This window comes from Candoia aspera, chromosome 3 (assembly GCF_035149785.1).
Source record: "Candoia aspera isolate rCanAsp1 chromosome 3, rCanAsp1.hap2, whole genome shotgun sequence".
NCBI lineage: Eukaryota > Metazoa > Chordata > Lepidosauria > Squamata > Boidae > Candoia > Candoia aspera.
The window spans coordinates 144,696,663-144,723,309 of NC_086155.1; the positions used below are offsets into that span (position 1 = coordinate 144,696,663).

The following is a 26,647-nucleotide window of genomic DNA, read 5'->3' on the forward strand; positions in this document are numbered from 1 at the left end:
AACAACTACAAGGAAATGGGAAAGTAAAGCCCCAGAGAGCTGCTGCTTCTTCAAAATGGCCTATCCCTTACCACTTCATTTGCTCACTAAAAATGCTTTGAAACTGAAAATATTTCATTTTGAGGAAGGAGGACATTGAGGCCTTTAGGACAGGATGTCAGGCCCAGCCGAAGAACTGCAAAGAATCAGTTCAGCCAGACTTAAGCTCTTTGTTTGCTCACACAGTATAGACAGAATCTTGCCAGACTAAAGCTACTTTACCTAACCTAAGGGGAAATAACCTGGGAGGCCCTAGGGAGTGGCTAATCTGAACCTCTTAGTCTTCCCATGTTCCAGTCCAGACTGTTTTTTCTCTTATCTCGCTCCCCTCCTTGGAATGTGCTCCTCCTTCCTGAGAACCAGCAGTATTACTGAAGTCCATCACATTACCTCCCCCTTCAGAGACACATTCCATCACAGGTGAGACCCCACCAACAGGCTACAGGTTTATACTATCCTGCAGTTCTCCCTACTTTTAAGAGTTGTGAATCTTTTGACTCTGGAATACAGTATTAGGGAAAAAGTGTTTGGAAACACTTCCTACAAACTTTATTAATCTTCCACCAAGATTTCTGTCAGTGTAAAGAGTACAAAGTTTCTGACAATTTAGGCCCAACTCCCATGTTGCAAAGATAGAGGGATGTCAGAAGCTCTGCCTTTGTCCTATATTCTAGACTAGTATTTTTCAAACTTGGCAACTTTAAGAGGCATGGACTTCAACATGCTGGCTGGGAATTCTGGGAGTTGAAGTCCACGCCTGTTAAACTTGGCAAGTTTGAAAACACTGGTCCAGACCTTTCTGTTTAAATAGTCCTATAGCTCTGCAGTCAGTGCTATAGGGTAGTTTGCCTAAAATGCTAGATCGATCACGTTTAAGTGTTCTAGTTGAACTGGAAGCTTCTCATTCTCAGCAATCTCATCCTGTTGTATTGACGTGGAGTTTCCCATTTTAATCTCTTACTGCATCGCAGCTCTCATACCTTTGCTAACTGGGAAATAGGTATTTTTGATGTTACTGAATAGCAAGGGTTTCTCTTCGAGGCTCTGTGGTACCCTTTTACCAAGAATATTAATGAATCTCCAGACATGATACTCTTTCTAGGCAAGGGTCCAGGGGAAGAAGTTTATGAGAAGTCATATTTATTTTTCTTGGCCTAGCCATGAGTTACAAAAACTAAACCTTTATTTTGATAGTTGTTCATTCCTTTTATTTCTTCCTTGAATTACCAGAGAATTATATTCATGTCATTGGCTCTGAAATGTTTTTTTAAATTTTATTTTAAAGTGTGTGGCTTTTTAATGATTTTACCCTGTGATTTGATTTGTTAAAAATGATTGCCACATTTTATTTAGCTTTATTAGCTCATTTTGTTCATGAGATCTTACATGGTTTTGACTTTATACAGTGTTAAACAACCTTGAAAATAATCTTACTACTTCCAGGAATGTGTTGCAGTATATCATGATTTTTTAAAAAAATAGTGCATACAAAGTTTTATCAGTAGATTTGAAAAATGAAAACCTGGCCACTTTCCAGAGGTGTTAATCTACTTCCTCCTCCTTTTTTCCCACCTGCCCTCCAAATTCTTAATACTGATTTTGCATTACACTGACACCCTTTGTTATCCTGAACTTGGAACTGATTTATGAATACCTAGGTATCTGCATTCTCTTCCTCTCCATCGTTTTCGCTTCTTTGCACTCGGCATTTGCTTCTCTGAACTTAGCTTCCTTATAAAGAAATATGGTGAAATAAGAAAAAAAATACTGTTGATCATATTCAAATGTCAGTCAGTCCCCGAAAACATTATAACTAGCATAACAAAAACAGCTATTATTTCAAGAGCACCAAAGATGTTCTTATGTCAAATTTCTCTGTCTATTCTGACTATTTAATATACAGACCTTCTAGAAGATGGTATATCATGGGTTTCAGATATATAATGTGTTTTTGTGATGTTGCATTTCTTCACTGAATATTGTTGGTCACAGATCATGACAATTGCCTTTTAATTCTGAACTACAAACTATTCCAGTTTTTTGTGTACCCTTTGAGTTAATGTCACTCCTGGTGACTGCCTGGACTAGTCCCTACAGTTTTCTTGGCAAGATTTTGGAAATGGCTTGCCATTGTCTGCTTACTAGGGCTGAGAGGGAGTGACTGGCCATAGGTCACCCAGCTGGCCTTTAGCCTAAGGTGGGACTAGAACTCATTGCCTCCCAGTCTCTAACCTAACCACTACACCAAACTGGCCCCATTCCAGTATTACAATAACATTTTAGCACAATTTTTGGAACTTACAATCTGTTGTATGCAACTTTGTATAAAAAGTTAGTAGGAAATATGTGTGAAAGTGATATAAAAATGATGATACAGTTACAATTACACTGCATGGATACATGTAGTATAGAATGATATGAGTGGTATAGCCTTTTGTCTTTGAGTTTTGTTTGCAAGAGAATAAAACGGAATGGAGGATTTGTTAAAGGCTTTGTTTTTTTATAAAACAGCTACTTGGGATTTTGCTGCAACTTTACTTTGAAGAACAAATAACTGACAATAGTTTTTGATGAAAGGGGTTACAGCAAAGGACAGCAGATCAGCATCTATGTAAAAGGCCAACATTAAGTCTTAATTTAATTTAATTTAATTTAGGACTTTTACATAGATACCAAAATCACATGAGATTGCCAGATTTCATAAAAATCCAGTGATCTTGCATGAGAATGCTGAAACCTTGTAAGAGATATCACAACATTTTAATGCTCTGAACAGCTTGTGACAACTTGGAATGAAATTACTGAATGTTCACTAAAAATCTTGCAATATTATAGTAAATTTTTATTTAGAGATGTGGAGGCAGGTAGAGGCAACCAAGATCTGTCATCCCCTGATTTACAAACTATTAGCCAAGAAAGAAAATGAAAGGGTTGCTCAAGGTTTTACAAAGACAACATGCCATCTCAGAAGTAAATCCAACTGGGTTCAACAGGTCATATTCTACAGGTAGTAGTGATTGCAGTAAGTATATCTCTGAAGAAGTTTTATTAGAAAGAAGGATTTGAAAATAATTTATAGGAAAAAGTACAAGCAACTCAACAAATTATAGTATATTTAGGATAAACAAATATTTCTGTTAAATTGACGTTCATGCATGTCACCTTAATACCATTCCATAGGCTTCAGGGGAGCAAGTCACAAGTGGAAATATGAGGGAAGATTTCAAACAATAACACCATCACATTTGTGAATTCTGAGGTGGGACATTAGAGAAAGCTATTCCATCCCAAAATGCATCTGTTGGAGTTGTCCTTTCATGAAATCTGATTTGGCTGTTTTTATTGATCCTTCATTATCATCCCACTGGGCTAGGAATTTACTTGCAATTGGAGCCATCAGTGCCTGTTTGCACAACACCTGTTAATATCTCATTAGCTTATTTGATTTCAAGCAAGAAGAAAAGATTAGCATCCATTTTCAAGGTAAATGTGAACAGTTATTTGTATTTATAATGTTGCATGGAATAAATTCTATGCAATATAATTTCTTAAGTTAGGCTCATGATATAAAATTCTTTTTTAAAAAATCATTGTAATTAATATGCTGGACTTCTATTAAATAACATGTTTGTTTTATTGGTGTCAGTAGGGGGCAATGTTACACTGCTGAAATGAATTCCTGTTTAAGTATTGCTTGATTTACAGGAGGAAATCCTCAATTCTGTGTCCTAAGTGGCATTCTCTTATCCAGATTGTACTACATTATAAAAACTGTTTAGCACATTCAGCATATTCGAATCTAACTTATTATAACTGCATGTGAAATCAATTTTACCTCTTAACTCATTCATACTGGAGCAGTCCTAAAGTTGGATTGAATGAATGGGCTAATGAGGTAAGTAGATAGGGTTGAGATTACAGTTCATACATGAAGTGAGAGATCTTAGTGTGAGTTTTATGTAATGAAATTGTATTAGATTGCATATGAATAAAACAAATCAGAAAAAAAATATTTTATGTTCAGAGGATGTAAATAAGTTGTTATAGCAGGAATGGTTGTAGAAGAAAATCCTGCTTAAAAGAGAAGTAATGCCTTTAATATGGCAATTGGGTGGGTGGGTAATAACCTATTTTAAGAATAATTCAACTGCCAGTTTAATCAGAGGTTTCTTTTGGGTCCACAGTTTGGTTGATTAATAATCAGTAAATGGATTAATTGACAGGAAGACAATCGATGTGAATTATATAAAAGTAAGAGCTTGGCAAAAAAAGTTGTCATTGTGCTTCCTGTTTTGTATTTCTTCTATATTTGCCTGAGAGGCATATCCAGCAAATGTTAAGAGGGATTCCAAAGATGGCAAGGGCATTTTTGTCCCTTTTCTTGCAGGCCCAATCTCTTTGCTACAGCCTTTTTTCAGATAAGACACCTTCCTTTCTAGAAAAACCCTCTCACTGGTATCTCTCCTCAGGTCTGAATTGCAGAAGCCAAGGAGGGGCCATTGGAGGATAAGCTACTGCTTGGGATTAGAAATGTGCTTTATTTTTCAAATACCTACTTCTGAATTAATTTCTACCTCTCTTATTAGGATTATTCTCAAAATCATGGTCCTGCTTTTTCCTTTGGGCAGCCTTTCTTAGTGTTATTTCAGTGCCATCTGAGGTCCCTCTTTCTCTCCTTGTGTGTGTGTGTGTGTGTGTGTGTGTGTGTGTGTGTGTTGGGACTGGCAGCCAAGATTGTACTGTTACTGGATGGGGAAATACAATACTGTGGCAGCTGTGTGCCCTCTCTTCTTGCTTTTAAAGGACCAGAGGAGGGTGTGTGTGTGAGTGAGTGGGTGGGCACAGATGAAAGAGAATCCACATGCAGCTGCCATTGCTTTCAGGCTCTAAAGAATAAAGCAGGATTCTTGCTCCTCCAGTTTTAGCTTTAAAGGGTTGAAGTGGCCAGCATCAGGCTTGCAGAAGCTGGAGAAAAGGGTTTGGGAAAACCAACAGCAAATGGTAGATGTGGATGAGTAAATGGAATTAGGCAGACGTAGCTATAGAAAATGCTCGACATAAACAAGGAAAGGGAAAAATAAGCCAACGGTGTAAGAAGATGGCAAACTGCCAGGACAGACTGACTGAACTAAATTAGTGAAGGGAAAAAAAAGAAACTGAGCTGTAACTGAAAGAAGTCTACAGAATGTAGACTTAGTGCAGAAACAAGATACCAGCAATAAACATTTACAGCATATAATCACCTTCTCTGACCGCCTTGAAATGTGGTCTAGAATTCAAGAGCTCTGTTTCCATCCACCCTGCTTCACTATCCATGTGTGATGAGCAGCATGATGAGATGTTGTAAGAATAGAAAGCCTGTAAGCAACTCTCATTGCTTTATCCAGTTCTTCTAGTCCAGGTGTTGCTTAGCTTGCATTAAAAGGAAAATCTTGACTGAAAGGAAAATCTGACTTGAGTGAGGCATACTCAGTATCCATTATCCACAGTGTCTCATTACATGGTTTCACTGGTAAGCAAGAGTAAGGGGAAAAATGGAACCATTATCATAAGGGTTGCAAAACAGAATCTAGCATTTGTCCTCCTGAACCACTTGTATTGCCTTACTTACCTAGTTGACTAACCATTGCAGTGTAAGATCACCACACCACATGGGTGATTCTAAGCTATTTTACAGGCCAGTCCTTGCTTATCCAAACCTTACAGAGTTTGGACCTCAGGGATGGCTATACGTTTGAGCAGCTCATGAGCAGAAACAGGACTAGACTTGCTCTGCTTGGATGCCTTCTCTGATCCCTTAGAATTAGATGTGCTTGCTCCTGCCTCAGGTGTATCTGTTTGGACCATAATCATTTTCAGCAGCAGATGGTTCAAAAGAAAGACCTGCTGAAACCAGAGAATTAAACCTCAGTGGGATTTTTTGTGCAGTTATTCTGGCCATGTTATACATTGACTGCATCCACTGGATTTAGATTTTTTTTAAAGATTTCCATAAATATTTAATACAGAACTGCAGATATTTACTACAAAAGTGGGAGGTTCTTTGTTCAAGTTGGCTTCCCTTGTTTTAAGTAATAACGCTTATTTTCAGCTTTTCTCCTGCAGAAATCTGAATCAGCAACAATAAATATTAGATCTTTCTATCTCAACAATAAATTGAGAAGCATCAAAGTTTAGCTAATCAGTCAGCATAAAAATAGAGCAAAATTCTACTGTAAAGTTATTGTCAGCACCTGATCATTCGAGCATTCACACATACACAGTCAAGAGGCTGGATCTCTTTGAACTGTTTTAATGAAGCGTAATGAACGGTACAGAAGGCAAGCTGCGAATAAAGATTTCCCGCTCAAACCTAATTTAAAACTACATTCCCTTAGTTAGTCCCCTTTCCCATGAAGTGTGTCACTCCCCCTCCCATCCAGATGGTATTCCTGGCGTATCTCAACCCCATGTCCTTGATGTACTCCATAGCCAAAACAAACCCCTTTACACTCCAACTTCACACCCCTTCCCATCTGGCAACATGAGAGAAATGATGGGAGATGCCCTGATAAGGGTTTCTGTGAAACCTTTGATCGGGGGATCTGACAGTTATGCTGTAAGTGCAAGAAAGATTAAAACCAGAAATTTGAGCATGTGGGAATTTCATCATAGTGTTGGGTTGTTAATTACTAGAATTTATTTCCACTAGTGTTCTGTTTGGAAAAGAAAAATTAATGTAAGTTTCTATTGGTTCCTCTGAGATCAGTGGCATCTTAATTATCCTACAGTGTTTTGACTACTCAACATCCTTTGTTTTGAATTTGCAGTTGAAGAGCATGAGCTGAAAAATTGTGTTCATGGATGAAGTTGAGCTGCCTTTCACATTAAACCACATAATTGTTTTAAAAGGACATAGTAAACAGTACTAAACTTAGATTAAATAACACTGGATGTTACAGTAGAAAGCACCATCGCTATCCCCAAGAAGATGTGGCTTATCCCATTTAATTAACTTTTTGAATAACAGATTGAGATACACAATAAAGGCATTGTAAGAAAACTTACTTTTCAAAGACAAGGTATAGGTGGCATGTGTTCAAGGGAAAAATCCAACGAAACTTTATGGTAAACCAGATTTGTTCTGCCGAAGCTGAACAATTAGCCAAAACACTGGAACTATTGACTAGGTTATTCAGCCAGTAATTTTCAAGTTCTTGGAATGAAATCTACAGCTTAAGAAAAAGTAAGGGTCTTGAAGGTGATATTAACTCAGAGACATATAAAAGCAATGGAAAAGGCTTGCAAAATTAAATGAGTATACCCCAGACTGGTAGATGCCAAATGTGTTGGTCTTCAACTTCCATTATTCTCAGGCAGCATGACTTGGGATTCTGGTAGTTACAATCTAAAACCTCTAGAAGACACCAAGTTGGGGTTATTTGCTCTAGTGCTATCAGATTGTCTTCTGCTTCAATCAGAGATGTTATCCTGCAAAATAACGTTCTATTTATTAATCCTGAACTTGTACCAGTGAACAAGATTTTCATGAAAGAAGGCTCCTGTCTATTGTGAACCTGCTGCTTCCTGTGTGTATCACTTTCTGTTTATCGAGTTGGGATTTGCTCTGCTTGAAGATTCCTTTGCTTGAGGCATTGTCTTATGCCATGGATTTGCTACAGCTTCTTGAATAAACCACCCTTGCTTGAGTTTATACAACACAAACCACTGTGGTTAGGTTCATGCAATATGCTACATCAGAAACATAGAAACTACTCGATCTAAGAACCCAGCTTAAAGGAGCAGGCAGTCGGTTCCACCATGTGTGAATGCTCGAATGAGCAGGTGCTGACACCATGTGACTCTAGGTAAGTGTTTCTCAACCTCAGCAACTTTAAGATGAGTGGCCTTCAACTCCCATGGCTGGCTGGGGAATTCTGGAATTTGAAGTCCACTCATCTTAAAGTTGCTTGGGTTGAAAAACACTGCTCTAGGCCTTTAAAGGTTAAAGTTGAAATGTTTTTACTACGTGCTTTAAAGTTTAAAGATAACTTTTTAAAAAAGTGACTGATGTATATACAGGTTTGATAAGAGGAACATCTGGAAAACCATGTTATTACTATTTTATTCTTCGACATTCTTTTCTTGTTAAATTGCTGTCCAAATCTCTCTTTGTTTTTCTGGACAAAGCTTGTTATAGAATTGTCATCAATGGTTACTTCTTCCCTACCTCCCCCAAGGTAGGAAAAAGAAAAAGTGAGGAGAAACAATGGTCCATACCACTACCCCACCCTTCCCTTTAGGGAATGCAGTCAGCAGTCTTGTCCTTAAATCTCTAGTAATAAAGACTTACAGGTTCACTGAGATGATCTGCAGGCCCTATACTTCATGTAGCAGATTCCCATAGGCTCAATTAAGCTTTGTTTTTCTCCTCCTGATGTATTCACAAGTAGCAATATGGACTTTCTAGGCAGATTAGAAGATTACAGATTCCTTCTTTACCTTACTGGGCCTTAAATCTTGCCTTTTGGGGAGATTTGCACCCACAATGGGCCAGATTGTTTATCTTGGTCTTAGAAGGAAAAGTGATAGTCAAACATTAACATCTTGTAGTGTTTTTTTTTAAAGAATCTATTACAGAGATTACTTTTCCTAAGATCTCAAAAGACAGTTGTTCTAATTAAACTTCACCATGATGAGATTTTGTAAATCAGATTTAAGTTGAAGTAGGAGGTAGTAGCATATGAAGTGTTGTATAAATTAAGAGCCAATTAAATTGAAAGTTATTTAACTGCATTGTAGGAAGGCTCTGAAAGTAGAGATGTATTAATTTATGCTATTGAAATTCTGTAAGGCTTCTCTTTTCCACCTCCATCTTTTTACCAGCATTAAAAGTTCTGAAGGTTAAGGGCATTTGTAGCGTTCCAGTATAGTCTTTTTAATTGTAAAATAAATAAATAAATAGCTAGCTAGCTAGCTAGCTAGCATTAAGACTTTTGTTAAACTGAGCAGAACCCATAAGATGGTATTAAAAAGAAAGTAAATGAGAATGAAAGAAAAAAAAATATGATGTCTGATTCTTATGTACATAGGTCTATATCAAATTATTTATTAAAATGTAATGCTTACTATGCAGTTTATTCTAAGTTATATTATCTATTGTCACATTTTATTGGCACATTCTATTCAATTTGAGGAATTGAAAAATATGCATTTTTAATATACATCAGACTGCCACATTTCCAGCTTTTTGAGGAGAAAGGACTGCATGTTTTCATGCAACATAGAGCTACCATTGAGTGCTTGGTATATGATTAAAAGAAACTACAGTATTAAATTACCTGAGTAGAGATAGTTAAAATATTTTTCAGCTTGAGCCCAACTTCTGGTGACATCCTGGACAAATTTGTATAGTTTTCTTGGCAACAGTATGGAAGTGGTTTGTCACTGTCATTGTCCAAGACATCAGAGTCTGTCCTCTAACCTGTTATTTCCTGGTGATCTAATCAAGTCAAACCAGATTCAATCTTGCTTAGCTTTTGAAGATTAGCCAAGGTGCTGCCACCCAGTCAGGGTATTAATCCGTAAAAAAAATCAAGAAAGTAAAAGTTATACTGAATTATACTGTACTGAATTACTATTCCCTTTGGTACAGAAACACTTTATCTGAGGGATGGGCAAACTTCTACTAGTGAATGCTTTCTTGTGCCTTCCAGAGCCCATTTTCACTGTGCCACTGAATTTCCGTTGCTGGAAATCAGCTGACTGGTTTTAAACTTTGAGCTGAAATAGGCTTAAGATAGCTGTTAAAAATCAAAACAAGATTTCACCTCAGTAAACCTACTGGGAAAAGAACCCAGAATCCTCCAACCCCCTTCCCTACCCCCAACCTTCCAGTGTGACAGAGCCCTACCATCCCACTCATCGTGGCCTTGATTCTGCTTCCTTCCCCCAACACTGTATTGTCCTTGTCACCCAAAACATTGCCAACTTCCACTTCATCTAATTATGGATAATATTCATGATATTAATATCCTGGATGAACATGCAAGGTATTTTTTAATTTCATCTGCTCAAATATAGAGTAGTTTCTTGTGCATCTACTAGCTTGGGCATGGCCACTGTTGAGAAATTACTTAATATATCAGTAGGGATCCATTAGGATTGCATATGTTTCATAGTCTCAATGAGTGTAAGTGCTATGACACAGATAAACCCAGGGGAAAAACAGGTAGGTCGCTATACTGTCATAAGGGTGTCTAGCAGAAATTGTCTATTATTGGATGGTATAAGAATATAACAACTAAGTGCCGTGTAGGAGACATTTAGGATTTGGAAAATGAGGAAGAGTCAAAAAGTCCAGGCAGATAGCCCAGAACTATAGAGCTAGTATCAAGAACATGAATGTTCAGAATGAGCTGAGGTTAGCAAAGCATGCTTAGAATAATGAAAAAAAGGCTTCTTTAGATGTGCTGAAAATAAAAGAAAAAGAACACTAGCTGCTCAGTAAAGACAACAATATTCTATCAGGTCTCAAAGAAAAGGTTCAGCCTTCTGAAGCAAAAAAGGAGTATGCATTCTGCCAATGGCATGGCTGAAGCTTGAAACTGATAGAAACCTAATCAGAAAATACATCTTTACTTTGAATAAGTTTAAATATCTAGGACCAGTTGATTTGCATCCTAAGTGCTGAAGGAACTAGTTATCTTACATAATCCTAAAGAATTGTTAACATGCTGGATGCCTTAGAGGAGAGCAAATGTTCTTATCTTCAGAAAGGAGGATCTAGGGAACTATAAACCAGTCTGATATTGATACCTGGAATTGTTCATCAACTAATGGTTCTAATGGTTATGGAGCAATTCATAAAGAGAGGGATATGTTACATTGCTTCTTTTCTGACTCCCAGAAAGTAAAATACTAAAAATACTTTTGTGGGGGTGGGATGTATAGGAATAATTTGATATGTGGAACCTCACACTGTATCACACCAGATGAAGTTTTGAATTGGATTTAACATTATGCAAGTTGACTTATGCTAATGCAGCAGTCTTTCCCATTATTGTCTCTCTCCACACCCCAATCCTTACATGTATTCCAAATCAACTCTGGAGAAACCTCCAGTCTTCCAGGGCAGATTTGAAGGATGTGTGGGATAGAAGTGCAATCAAGAATCTGTTTGCTGGCAAAATGACACAGTTAGGCAAAATTCCTGGTTTCCCAATTATTTCATATTGTGACAAAAGTGGTGCAAAGTTAGTGAATGTTGATTAAATGAATGTACTCTGCCACTGAATGAAGATAATATTTGTTCGTTTTAGGAAAGCACAAGAAGGAAAAAAGAAAGTTGTTCTAGCAGGATGTGTTCCGCAAGCCCAGCCCCGACAAGACTATCTGCAAGGCCTGAGCATTATTGGGGTGAGATTCTCTCAGAACTTAATCATTAGGAATTTTAAGAACCTAAAACGTTATCTTTTCTTGGCTATAAATGTTGCTAATCTAATCTCAAACACTGTTACTAAACATATGTCTAAGATTTTATTATATCCTACGTTAGGTGAGATAACCATAAAACTGGAAACACGATGAATTTATAGAGAACAGAATTATGCACCCTTTGATATAATAATTTGTACTGATTTTATTGATGGAACTGCAGAGTGTTCTTGATTTATTCCTCACCATTCAAGAAACTGATGTTTCTTAGCTAAATTGGCAGCAGGAGGGTTCTCTAGAGCAACATCCTTAACTTTATTTGACAGTCTTGGAATTTGAACATTCCTTGAGCACATACCATCATTAGGAAGAAGAAGAGATGATGCGCTTATAAAACAACTTTGGAGATTTGTATGCCATATTCATATGCAAATTCTCTCAAGCATGTACAGTCTTTTCTAGAATTTTTCATACTGGATTGACATGCCCTTTGTTTTAAAATAGCCACACTGAAAGGGCAGTTCATCCAGACACTGGCAGAAACAGATCATCAGTAGGCTAACTCCCACTTTAAGTAAAGGTTTGCACATCAGTTTGGAGAGCGTTCTCATATCACAGTTTCCTGATCTGCATGTTATAGGGAAGCTGATTTAGCAAACTTTCTGACAGATTGAAAAAAAACTGTGGCATGGCTGCATTGTGTTCATTTAATATACAATGAAAAGGATGTGCTCATAAACAGATACAGATCATACTATCAGTCACAAGAGTTGTAGGGAGGACAAGCAGGCAGAAAATGAATAATTGAAACCACAGTAAAGGTAAGCCTGAGAGCTTGGAACCAGGGGCCTTTACACAGAAAAGGAAATTATTATTTTGGCCTGTTCCATCTAATGCTAAGTCATAACGTGCTTTGATTTTGATTTAGTGTAAGATGCAAATATCCTTATTCTGAGTTCATTCTATATGCAGACCAAGCCACTATGGCTCATTTAACAAACCATGGTGAAATATTCTGGCATGTGTGAAACTGACATTCCCAACTGCATTTGCTTATCTCTTTAAATAAAATGCATGCTACTTCCAGCTATGACTAAGACATGTTAAACCATGTTTTTTTAAAGTAAAATTCACTGGTAAAGATTGGATTCACACATGTGAATTTGAAGCTTTTTGACATTCCCAGATCTTTTTTGAAATTTTGATTGATCTCAGTATATTAACCCAATCTCATTCAAAAAACACTGGTTAGGTATGTGTATAGGGAAGTTCACTGCTGGATGATTTATGGTCAAGCATAACATGTGAATGACATGCTACTTATTTCCATGGCTTGAAGAGGAAATACTTTGATTGAGATTCTTAGTGAATATTGCTGGCCCTTGTAAACTCTGAACTTCCAGGTGTTACTTATGCAGCCTCTTCTCTGTAGGCATTTTAAGTGACTGAGCTGTAGAATTGCTTATCATGCATTGTAGAAAGATGCTGGAGCGCAGGACTTGAATTTCTTCCAGATATGCTACCACCCCTGCTCTTGTTCAGGGATGCTGTCAGTTCTTGCTAATAGTACAGCTTATTGGCCACCATTCGTAATTATATAAATTCTCTACTTTGTAGATTTATGTAAGCTGTCCTTGTAAAAAAGCCTGCAGTGATCTCTCCTTTATAATTGGTTCTTGCTGCATTGAGTAATACTTTTTGCTGGCATGAAATTGGTGCTAAACTTTGTTGTCAGCTGGCTTTTATATTTTAAAAGCACAATATGGATGCAGTAAAACATAGACATTGACTTTTATTTGATTTTCTTTTCAATCTGTCTTGCAAGCAGAACTACATAAGTAGTATATAGCAAAAAGTGCAAGGGTTCTTTTATGTGGATTAAATACATTCAAGAATGTACTTGAAAAAGGGTCTTTCAAAGGTCATCTGAATATTCACAGCTTGATTTATTAATCTATTACATTTCAGGTTCAACAGATAGATCGTGTAGTGGAAGTTGTTGAAGAAACTATTAAGGGTAAGCTTTTCAGCTGAAATAACGCATGGATTCATTCTTCTCAGTGCTCGTTCCTGAGGTTGCTTTGATCGCATATATCCCTAAGGAATCTCCGGTTGAAATATGCCACGTACGCATTCAAAATACTGACTGAAATGTAAATATTTAGCAGGTGCCACGTACATCACAAAAAACTGCGGAAATCTGAGCCGAATTAATATAGATCACTCTAGCTGGTTCTCTCAGTAATTGGTTTTTTAATATTTTATACTTTTTAAAATTTGTGCTTCAGTGTTCTTTTATTTTTTTCCTTATATATTCTTACACAGATCGTGATGTATTTCAGAGAAATTGATTAGTCATTTGCTGCAGTATTTAATTGCATCAGATGTCAAGTTTTGCATCAAAGATACTAGGTTTTTAGAACACAGAAAGATATTGTATGAATTTTATGAAGCATAGAGTGCCTTTATATTCTCCACTCATATAGCCTGTAGAGAAGACCCACAATGTATAATTTGAATGGGAAAAAATTAATATGTTTCCACACTGAAAATAACTGGTTTTGCCAACTTAATAAAACATGTGGCCTGTTTTATTAATATTCTTACTGAAACTAACTTTTTAATGGCAGATTACTTCCATTCTGAACATTGCATCCTGTTTGTTATTTGGATCCAATTGTTATAAAATAAGTCTAACTTCCAATGAGACCTATGCAAACTTTGCCAAGGTGACTAAACTGTAATGTAACAGATTACATCTGGGGTAGTGACCAGAAGATGTCAGATAGAAATATCAAATTCGGTTTTCGGCAGTATAAATATAGTCCATATAAGATGAACATACAGAAAGAGAAATGTGAAAGTACTTATGAGACACTGTAAGTGACTTTGAGATTTAGCTCAAGGCTTTATGAAATAGTAGAGGGGTCTAGTAAAAATGGTCTTGTGTAGAGTGCACAGAAAGGCTGCATATTAGGAGGAAGATGGGTATATGCAGCAGCCTATACAGAGTTCTCCGAGCTTTCCTTCCAGAAAAGTATCTCATATGGACTGTTTGAAAAAACAACAGAATGTAAATCAGACTTGCAGAATCTTAAATTTCCCAGGTGTAGCCAAGTTGGCAGAATGTGATGTAATGGAAGGAAGGTTTTTAAAGCAGTGAAGTCTTATAAAGATAGCATCCAATAGAAGACTTCTGATGCCCATCATTGCTCTGAGCAGAACTAAGAGAAAAGAGGAGAGTGGGAAAAGAAAAGAAAGAGGGAACACAAAGGGAAAGAGGAAAAGGAAACAGCAAGTGAATTCTGAAAGCCATAGCAGTAACAACATTGCAGAGGATCATATCAGACCTTAAAGACCTGGTTACCTCCTTATAGCTAGATTCACCTGCAGATTGAACCTACACATGCAAACACACTGAATGAATGAATGAATGAGTGTAAATCCATTTTTTTTAAAAATAAATAATTTAAGTTTGTGTGTATGTGTATAAACTGCTTCTATATTTATAGTCAAAGTTCTGCATTTCCCATGTCCCCCAAGAAGGACATTCTTGTGCTATAAACAGTCTGTAAGAGAACATCACTACTGTGCCTGCCTACCTTGGAACACTACAGAAATTGTTGCTTTTCTGGATACTACCAAACTACATCTCTCAGCATCTCCCACTATTAACCATTCTGGGTGAGCTGCTGGGAGTAGTACTTCAAGACATCTGGAGGACTACATATTGAAGAAGTCTCACTGAACTAAATCTCAGCAACAGTGATTTTGGACCCCAGTGTGTTAGGAGATAGATGACAACAATGGAGTACTTTTATCATACCTCACTCTTCCCTTGCCTTAGCCCCATCCCTCCTGGGCATATCAGTAATTGGGTTCCCTGGCAGGAATGGCATAACTCACAGCCTCTCAGTTACCATGCCCCTTTATTATATGTATATAATAATGATAGACTTGATCTAAAAAAAATAGTAGGAAAAGCGTTTTTTTAAGTTAAATATGTTAAAGTTTACCATTTAGAATTATGAATGGATTGTAGACCTGTTTAACATCTGCCTGACCAATTATTGTAGTAAGCTGAATTGGGGGGCAGCACATGTAGAAATGCACCAGGCATATATTCCTCAGGGTAACTTTCCTCAGGGCATCTCTGTCAAGTGGTTGCAAAGCCCTGTTGAGTGTCTACAGGAACACTTCTCTTTCCAACTCAAAATTTGCTTGATAGACAAAGGGTGAGTTTAGAGTTCTTGTTCTAACATTCCCTCTCCTATGAGACAAAATCAAATTTTTGCAGCTTACGTCACATGGTATTTGGAATGCACATCTTAAACATCTATCTCCTGGATTTATGAAACACAGAGTAAAAATTACAAACATAATATTACCTTAAACTGATTTACAGTATCCATACAAAATCATCCCTGCGCTCTTGCTATTTTACTGCTGTGAGTATTAGCCAACTTAAATACTTCTACTGACATCATAAAGCTTCCTACAAAATGTCAAACAACGGCATTCTGTAAAGTGTATCCATATTGGATTAAGGAAAGGCTAGACTTTCTGGTTGAATAAAACCTGCACTGGTCCTGAGTTTCACAGAACATTTTGTGAAATGGGTCACTGGACAGAATTACTGTAAACAAGTAAAAGGAAATTACTTCAGTGTTGAACTTTTTCAGACTTCATCTAACCCCTCTAACTTTCAGTCACATTAACCTGTCTAGTAATATGGTCTATCTGTTCCTAGTTTAAATATTAACTAATATTTGCCAACTGTTTAGCTGCCATACCAATCAATCTGTTGTCATTGGTGGGCCACTAAAAGCTCACAAGATGATCTGTGTGTACATTGTGTAGCCTAAAGTAGAGAACTTTTATTGACAGCATGTCTCTCAGTCTAGACGCAGCATAAGCACAAAAGAGCTCTCCTGCATTCTCCTTGAACCATTTTGAATGTGACATTTTCCCTCCCCATAAGTTCACTGCCCTTTGGGGAAAAAAAACCATTGATTTGTGAGAAACACAGAGGTATTTTTTGCATGCATTGGAAACTATGGCGCACTTCAGCTTCCTGGTGCATGTACTGTACATGTGGCAGAAAATATCTTACCATCACTGTTCATAGTTCTTCATACATGCTAGTGAAATCTGCATAAGGAAAACATTATGAATAAAACATCATTACTTTGTGTGCATCTTGTATCCCTTCAGTTAATACCCTATGTCTAAATATATTACGTATAACTGAAAGATGCTCTAATTCTGTACTTTTATAACAGCATGGGTGTAGCTTAGCATAGTGCTAATTAACACTGCTAATTACTCATCAGTCTTGCAAGCCATTATAAGAAGAGAATGTGCAGCTATTCAGGAAAAGACATAGCTTCTTTAAGGAGCCGTTGACAGGTACAGTGAATGCCCATGCCAGATCAGAGGCACCTTTCTCATTTCCAGTTTAAACAAATGCACATGAATCACAGGAAATTAAGTTCTCTGATGAGAGTTAAACTAATAGTTTAAACTCTAAAAAGAAATGTTAAAGTCTTGAAAACCTTTTATTGGAACGCACAATTAAACTGGAAAATTTAATATGGAAAAGTAGGATAAATGTGCGTTTATATATAAGATTAAGCCAGAATTATTTAAAATGTGGTTTGTTGAACAAGCCATAATGGTATAGTTTACACAAAACATTGAATCATAAAGTGTGGGTTCATATTTCATACTAGGAAGTATCAATATAATCTGTATGGTTTGGGTAATCAGAAAATAGCTCATGAATAGCTGAACTCTTAATCTGTACCATTAATCTATAGAATATTATTTTAAGATGTCTGCTATCCATAATTATATACCCACCACTTAATTTGTAATATACGCAGATACTGGCATTATATCAAAAGATGGCGACCGGGAGCAGACGCCGACATCGGTTGCTGCTCTGAGGGGAAACTCCTGGGTCCAGCTCTTCCCCCCAAGTCTCGTTGTTGGCCGGAGCTTGGAGGGGGACTTCTAGGATCCCCGACCCTCATATCTTATGGGTCGGGGTTGGATGGAGCCCCTTGCCCTGTGCAGAGTGGCGTGGAGCAACAGGTCCAGGCAAGCCCTAGCGGTGCAGCGAGCCCCGGAGGTTTGGTGGCGCAGCAGATTGGTGGTGTACTGACCCTGGGGAGGACTCAAGAGGCATGGGGAGCGATGGCAGAGCGACCCCCGGGGATGCTGGATGGTGGGCTTGTGGTGGCCTGGCGGCACGGTGGAGCAGCCTGGTGGCGCAGCGGACCAGCGGTGTTGCTGACTGGCTGACTGGCCTTGGTGGATCAGCCTGGTGGGGTGGTTTAGCGGTGCAGTGGACGGACGGCTTGGCAGCGCCACGCCCCAACTCTAGAGGTCCAGTGTGGTGGAGTGGTTTGGCGGTGCAGCAGACCAGCGGAAAGATAGACCTGTGGACCCACCTTGGAGGACCAGCTGGGCAGAGGGGGGGTGCGGCTGCTCAGCAGACCAGCAACACAGTGAGCCAGCAGAACGGACTTGGAGGGCCGGCCTGGTGGAGTGGGTCGATGACCAGCAAGACAGCAAACTGATAGACCGACCAGGGAGACCCCAGGATAGACCCAGGAGCGCCGGCCTCGGCATAACAGACCTTGGGGATGTGGAGTGGGCTTGGCCATCCCCTTCCTACCTGCCTGGAAGAGGTAGAGAGCTGTGGGGGACCCTCCAGTATGAATGAGGACCCCTTCCTAGGGTGAGAGACGAGGGGGGGGAGTCTGGTAATGTCTGACAGTGTGGGAGAGCACTCACCTCCTGAGTGAGAGGCAGGAGGTGAGGGGGAATGAATGAGATGCCCCTGGCCAACCAGTGAGAGAGGCCGAACAGGGAGCATTATGACTGAAGAGTGAATGACTGAAGAGTGAATGGGTGGGTGATGGCTGGGCCTGGACAGCACCAAGAGGGTGAGCTGGTGTGCCGGAGGGCCTGCCATGGTGTGCCGGAGCGCCTGCCACATTGTGAGTGTGTGTGAGTGGATGGAGGGACCTCTATTCCAAGTTGGGGACTCCGGAAGTGCAGGAGTGGGGCTAAGTGGAGTCTCCGGGGGTGCAGGGCGGGTCATATTATTGAGCTGGTGATGGGTAGGGGACGCTATGGCAGGAGCCAGAGAGCGGGCCATCTACCAGGAAGACGCCCCCGGTGTTTGTTACCGGTGGCATGTTCCAACCCTCTGTGCTCAGACCCAGGCCCTGGTCAGCAGATCCATAGGGGCCCTGGTGTCCGGCTGCTGCTACTCAATGCCAGGTCTGTTAACAACAAAGCCCTCCTCATATGTGACTTGATCACTGAGGAGGGGGCAGACCTGGCATGTATTACTGAAACCTGGCTGAGCCCTGAAGGGGGGGGTGCCCCTTTTGGAAATGTGCCCAGCCTGGTTTACGGCATGGCACCAGCTGAGACACCAGGGCAGGGGAGGAGGGGTGGCAGTTGTCATCCGGGAGTCTCTGGTGGCCTTCAGGGGCCCCACTCCACAAGCGGCTGGTTGTGAGACCCTGTTTTTCAAGTTGTGTCCCTGAGAGCAGTTGGGAGTGTTGCTGCTGTACCAGACCCCCTGCTGCATGGAAACCTCCCTGCCTGAGCTGCTGGAGGCCGTCTCAGGGTTGGCAGTGGAGTTCCCCGGACTTATGGTTCTGGGGGACTTCAATCTGCCATCCCTGGGGCGTGCCTTGGAGGAAGCTCGGGAGTTCATGGCTACCATGGCAGCCATGGGTCTGACTCAGATTATTTGGGACCTGACTCGAGACAGTGGCCTCACCCCGGACTTAGTTTTCTTGTCGGAGCAGTGGCAATGTGACCTGAGGGGAGAGTTACAGCTATCCCCATTGTCATGGTCAGATCACGCTCTGCTGGCCCTGGGATTCTCTTATGCCACCCCCCTCTTCAGGGAGGTGGGTCCCATTCGATTGGTCCGCCCCCAGCGACTGATGGACCCGGTAGGGTTTCAGAGGGAGCTGGGGGTTATGCCCGACGATTTGCTGCAAGGTCCAGCAGAGGCCCTGGGCGCCGCCTGGAATAGGGAGGCGGCTGGGGCCTTGGACACGATCACGCCTGTATGACCTCTCTTGCCTCATCGTACCCGATGCTCCCCGTGATTTACAGAGGAGCTGAGGGTTTTGAAGAGGACTAAGAGACGTCTAGAGTGCCACTGGAGGAAGACAAAGACCAAATCCGACCAAACACTAATTAGAGCCGCTATCAAGGCCTACCTGGTGGTGATAAGAGCGGTGAAGTGCCAACACTTCTCCACCTTTATTGCGTCTGCAGAATACCGCCCAACTGCCCTGTTTAAAATTAATCCCTTTTGGGAAAGGTGGGCACAGTGACCCACCTACAGGGCCATGCAGAGGAGTTTTCAGAGCATCTGCAAGACAAAATTGCTTGGATTCACTCTACGTTAGACTCCAAGCGTGACGCATGGTCTGTGGAGATACCAAGGGAGTGTACTTACCATGTTATCTGGGAACAGTTTGATCCTGTTGGACCCAAGGAAGTGGACAGGATCCTCAGGACAGTAAATGCCACCACTTGTCATCTAGACCCATGTCCCTCCTGGATGGTGAAGGCAGCTCAGGAGGTGACATGTGGCTGGGTCCAGGCGATGGTCAATACATCCTTGAGGGAGGGTGTGTTCCCAACTGCCTTTAAGGAGGTGCTGGTACAATCCCTCCTCAAGAAACCATCGCTGGACTCTACTGTACTGGATAATTTTTGTCCAGTCTCCCACCTCCCCTTTTTGGGGAAGGTGGTTGAGAAAGTGGTGGCATTACAGCTCCAGAGGGTTCTGGAGGAAACGGATTATCTAGACCCCTTTCAGTCAGGTTTCAGGCCCGGATATGGGATGGAAACGGCATTTGTCGCACTTATGGATGATCTTTGGCGGGAGCGGGATGGGGGTAGTACATCCATCCTTGCGCTTCTTGACCTGTCAGCGGCTTTCGATATCAACCATGGTATCCTTTTGGGTCGGCTCAGGGAGTTGGGGGTGGGCGGCGTGGTTCTGCTCTGGTTCACCTCCTTCCTCCAGGGCTGGTCCCAGTCGGCAGTGATAGGGCGTGAGAGATCCGACCCTTGACCCCTCCTTTGTGGGGTGCCGCAGGGTTCGGTTCTCTCTCCTATTTAACATCTACATGAAACCGCTGGGTGAGATCATCTGTCACCATGGGATGAGGTATCATCAGTATGCTGATGATAATCAGTTGTATATCTCCATCCCAGGTGAAGTAAGTGATGCTGTGACCACCCTCTCTGAGTGTCTGGGGGCTGTTGGGGTCTGGATGGGGAACAACAGGCTTCAGCTGAACCCTGGTATGACAGAGTCGCTGTGGGTTAAGGGCTCTGCTGTATCCGGGACTTTGTCATCTTTGGTTCTGGATGGGGTTGCACTGCCCCAGACAGACCCGGTGCATAACTTGGGGGTCCTCATGGACTCACGACTCCTGCTCAAAGAGCAGATGGCAGCCGTGGCCAGAAGGGCCTTTGCACAGCTGCGTGTTGTGCACCAGTTACGCCCTTTCCTGGATCTGGAGGCCCTTCAGACAGTCACTCATGCCCTTGTTATCTCCTATAGAGACTATTGCAATGCGCTGTACATGGGGCTACCCTTGAAGAGTATCTGGAAGCTTCAGCTGGTCCAGAATGCAGCCGCGTGGGCTATTTTGGTGCCCTAGAAGGGCGCATATAACACCTTTGCTTCACGAGCTGCACTGGATACCAGTTTGCTTCTGGGTCCAATTCAAGGTGTTGGTTATCACCTTTAAAGCCCTACATGGCATTGGACTGGGTTACCTGAGGGACCACCTCTTCCCCGCTTAATCAGCCCGTCCCACCTGGTCATGCAGAGAGGCCATGCTGCGTACCCTGTCTGCAAGAGAATTCCATCTGGCAGGATCCAGGAGGCGGGCCTTCTCAGCAGTGGCGCCTGCCCTTTGGAACATCTTGCCCCCGGAGGTGAGATTGGCCCCATTGCTCCTAGCCTTCCGGAGGGAATTGAAGACCTGGCTCTGCCACCAGGCTTGGGGCAGGGAGGAAAATAATCATACTTGGGGTTGGCTAGTGCCTTGAAGTGCCCCTCCTACGCAAGGACTGAATGAGACCATAGCCATCGGGATTTTATTATATTTGGTAGTTTTTAAAATTGTTTAGTCTATATTTTATACTGGAATTTTATTGTATAGTTACTGTGTTATGCTGTAAACCACCCAGAGTCCCTCCATTCGGAGGAGATGGGCGGTGACAAATTTGATAAATAAATAAATAAAATAAATAAAATATACTCCTCACCTGTTTTTCTACAGTATATTTTAATATAAATTATCTTTTAAAGAAATTTATATTTCAGAATAATAAACTGAGATACAAATGAACATGTATTTCCCATGTATTCAAGTTCTTAATTCTCCAATTAGCACTGAGTGAACCAAGAAACTGTGGCTATTGACTTTTATTAAGCCATGATATTAAACCACAGTTTGAAATTGATAATCAGTCAAAAGAGATAAACTCCGCTTAACCTGAGACTTCTTAACGGTGTGTAAAAAAGAGAGCATAGAAGCACTTGCATGTGTAGGCATGTTTTTTTTCATACCTCCCTTTTTGTAAGAACGTATCTTGAATCTAAAGAATTAATGCCATCCTGTAAGTCTGCATGGAGCTTTGTTTGTAGCAATCCTCTTTGCTTACAACTGTGTAAATAATTGGTGTGGGCTGCTTTTTAATTGAATTGGGCAATTGTGTGTTAATTACTTCTTTGTTTAAACAAAAAGAGGTGTTTCTAACAACAGCCTTTAGTGAGGGGGAGTATATGCAGATACCCAATTTTTCCTACGCTGTAGTGACAATTGTAATACAACTTAGTGGTTTGGTTTGCAATCATCTCATACAATTCATTTGGTTTATATTTATTTGCTCTGCTTGGCAAGACAGAGAATTGATATGTCTACTAGCTTTCTGTTCAACATGGGCATATATTTGAGTACTCAAATTGTACCTCTTTCCTGTATTCTTCCTTCTTTCCTCTCTTTCAAAGTGAACTTTTTTTTTAACTTGGGTGGTATAGAAAATATTTTCACATTCTTCATTCTCAGCTCCTAATAAGATATAAATCCTTTTTATAAAACTGTGTTTATACCATGTTGATTTGACATAACTGTTGATCTGAATAACAGCGGAAAGCCATATCTTATGTCTTAATTTTTAATGACCTCTTTTTTTTATTAATAAAAGAGAATGTAAGACTCTTGATGTTGGTGAAAATTCTATTGTTGCCTATTGAAAATAGAGTTCTCTTTTCAAGTGAAGGTTGTAGAGAAGCTCTGCACTGCTTAATTGCTTAATCAGATATTAGTTTGCTTGTGCAGGTAATTTTGTGGCCCTGTTCATCAATCAAAGTTCTGCATTTTTGTTTTTTCTGTTTAACTAAAAAAAGGGTTGAATCCCAGACAAGTTAATCAGATATTCAACAAACATTGATTTTAGGGTGATAGGAGTGTGTTTAGCTTGATCTGTTTCTACCAAACATGTTTAAGATTGAAAAGGCACTGAAAAACTACATTGAGTTAGATTCCCATTTCATGCTTAGAACACATTCCAAGCAATAATGGGATCAGCTAGTCATCCCCAATTCCGCCCATAGTTTTTAATTGGCTTATTCTAAGCAAGACTACCTCTGGACCTGAAACCATATGTTTAACATATCAAAAGATTGTGCCTTGCTGTTTGTAAATAATTACTATCTTCTTGTTTCATAATCAAGCAAATATTTTTATTTATTTCTTTGTGCTTTTCGGTCAGTGTTGACTCCTGGCAAGTGTCTGGACAAGTCCCTACAGTTTTCTTGGCAAGATTTCAGAAGTAGTTTGCCACTGCCTTCTTCTTTCTATGGCTGAGAGAGTAACTGGCCCAAGGTCATCCAGCTGGCTTTGTGCCTAAGATGGAGGTAGAATTCATGGTCTCCTGGTTTTTAGCCTGGTACCTTAACCAGTAGGGACGCGGTGGCTCTGCGGGTTAAACTGCTGAGCTTGCCGATCAGAAGGTCGGCGGTTCGAATCCGCATGACGGGGTGAGCTCCCATTACTAGTCCCAGCTCCTGCCAACCTAGCAGTTCGAAAACATGCAAATGTGAGTAGATTAATAGGTACCGCTTCGGCAGGCAGATAACAGCGTTCCGTTTAGTCATGCCGGCCACATGACCACGAAAGTGTCTACGGACAAACACCGGCTCTTCGGCTTTGAAACGGAGATGAGCACCGCCCCCTAGAGTCGGACACGGCTGGACTTAATGTCAAGGGAAACCTTTACCTTTACCTACCTTAACCAGTACACCAAACTGGCTCTCTGTTTTAATATTTTAATAGTTTATCAAACCAGTATACTGGTTAACATGCTAATAAAATACTTCCTTGAATTAGTAGTTTAGCAACTTAGTATTTTAGAGTTTCAGAATTCACAAGGTGTTTTTATAATTCAACAATATAGTTTTAATAATATATTTTTTTAGAATTCAATATTTGCATTGATCATATATTTTAGCTTTCTTCATTTTATTTCTTCCAATTTATCTAAACATTTTACCTAAGCTGTATAATCCTGTTACAAAACTGTATACTATTTTGAACTATGGCCATAAGTTGTTTGTTTGTATGATACCATTTGTCCCATTTCGATTAATTGCTTTTACAATAGGGTTTTTTTAGATCATCATGAAGCATAGAAAAATTACATAGTGAAACTGTTTCAAATGTTAGCTTCAGTTTTTTGTAAAAAAGAAAGTCACCTAATGGTATAAAAAGCCTCTTAAACTCCATTTCATTGTTTTAATTTTGTTAAAACATGGAACAATGATCTGCATTGGTTTAATGGATTTCACTGAAAACAAACATGTAAATGTTTTTGGTTATAGTGTGAAATTAATTTACATATTTACATACAATACTTAACATAAAATATTTTGTATCTTCTAAGCTTGATTTTTCAGAAAATTAATAACATGAGAATATACTTTACATATTTATGAATTTTAATTAATACTGTTATTAATCCAGCTTGTTTTTAAACAGATTGCTATAATAGTTCCAAAGAGATTGCTTCAGAGCTTTACCCCTTCAGTAGTTAGCATTTGCCAGTTTCCAAAATAAGTACTGGATAGTGACCAGGACACAATCCAACATGGTACTTAGTGTGTTTGAATTGATTGAACTGTATGGGCTTCTGGTTGTAGATTTGTTTGCTTGTCTATAACATGCCCTCTCTGCCTGACCAAGTGGGACGGGTCGACGTAATTGGGGTGAGGTGGTCCCTCAGGTAACCTGGACCCATGCCATGTAGGGCTTTAAAGGTGATAACCAACACCTTGAATTGGATAAGAATTGGATAAGAAACTTGGTGCCAGTTTACTTCTGGGCCCAATTCAAGGTGTTGGTTATTATCTTTAAAGCCCTACATATAGCATGAGTCCAGGTTACCTGAGGGACCACCTCACCCCAATTATGTCAACTTGTCCCACCTGGTCAGGCAGAGAGGACGTGTTACAGATCCTGTCCGTGAGGGATTGCCGATTGGTAGGGTCGAGGAAGAGGGCCTTCTCTGCCGTAGCACCCGCCCTTTGGAACAAGCTACCCCCAGGGGTAAGACAGGCCCCCACTCTCCCGGCCTTTTGGAAGGAAGTAAAAGCATGGTTATGCCACCTGGCCTGTGATGGGAGAGGGGACAGCTATTCATGGGGGTGGTTGGCCCTGTGAGTGTCATGAGTAAGGATGGCGAGCAGGGGGCTCCCATCCAGACTGTCAAGCGCATGCGTAGCACTGAGGAATTGGTCGGCCATTCAAAGAGACACAGATTGATGTCCTAACAGCCAGGAAACACGCTAAGACAAGGAACTGGTCTCTAATATTTATTGCTAGTACTTAACAGGAATCCTAACAAACTGAAGAAGCGTGGGAAAACCCAGACATATAAACCCCAAAGGTTAAGGTGGTCCCGATTTGTGTCTCTTTGAATGGCTGACCAATTCCTCAGTGCTACGCATGCACTTGACAGTCTGGATGGGAGCCCCCTGCTCGCCATCCTTACTCATGACAGTGTGGGTGCCAAGGTTAAGATCTTCCCATCTTGAATTTTGTATTTTATATTTTGTACTTGTATTTGTAATTTTATGTATTTATATTGAATTGTTACCATTTTTATTATTTGTAAGCTGCCCAGAGTCGTCGTGCACGTGATGAGCAGCAGAGAAATTTAATTAATTAATTAATAAAAGGATGCTTTTTTTCTTTAGTATTCTTTGAACATTAACTTTCATTATGTATTTTTAGCTTTGTTATGACTCCAATATTTCCAACGGTGCAAAGGATCTCACATTTATTTTAATTAACAAGTAGGATGCATATTGTTAAATCCAAGAGTCTTTTTCAAGAAATAGCATTAGAAAATAGCTAGTTATTTAATTAGCTAATGATAATACCATTATTAATGTGATAGAGAGAGAAAGGATAATTAGTGAATACTATTGATGCAATCTGTACATTCCAATGGTCTACAACAGATTTCTTGGCATACTGTATAATTGTCATGAGTAATGATGGCGAGCAGGAAGGGGCTCCCATCCAGGGTGGAAAACGCATGCGTGGTACTGAGGAATTAAGCAGCCATTCAAAGAGACACAGATCGGGACCGACTTAACCTTTGGGGTTTATATGTCTGGGTTTTTCCCACGCTTATTCAGTTTGTTAGGATTCTGTTTATGTAGCAGTAATAAACACTAGAGAACTACTCCTCATCTCAGTGTGATTCTCACTGTTAGGACAATAATGATATGAAAATAACAAGCCTTTTCTAGATACAGTACTGTTTATTTTTTTGATATCTCTTATACTGTACTATTGCATTTTAATATCTTTTAATAAAGTATCTTTTAATAAAGCTGGATTCTTAACTGTAAGTTTTAGCTTTACTCTGAAAAGGCTAATATGCTAATTGTTCAACTTCCTTTTAGCAATATATCAGTGAAGAATTCAATAAATTCATCTTATGATACTATTAAATAGTAGATTCCTTGTGCTCAATTCACAAATTTAAACATGTTTTTGGAACTAAGTGACATCACACTAATTCAGGTGTTTCCCAATTTGGGGGGTATTCTAGAACTCTG

The 26,647-nt window shown here is 40.1% G+C and overlaps 1 protein-coding gene across 1 annotated transcript in view; it reads left to right on the forward strand.

Annotated features, from left to right (window-relative positions):
• The window catches only part of CDKAL1 (CDK5 regulatory subunit associated protein 1 like 1), a 338,480-nt gene that overhangs the window by 88,350 nt on the left and 223,483 nt on the right, over positions 1-26,647 (forward strand). Inside the window, exons 5-6 of the mRNA XM_063298967.1 lie at positions 11,340-11,436; positions 13,423-13,471. Of these exons, the coding sequence (XP_063155037.1) occupies positions 11,340-11,436; positions 13,423-13,471 (146 nt within the window). The remainder of the gene's footprint in view (positions 1-11,339; positions 11,437-13,422; positions 13,472-26,647) is intronic.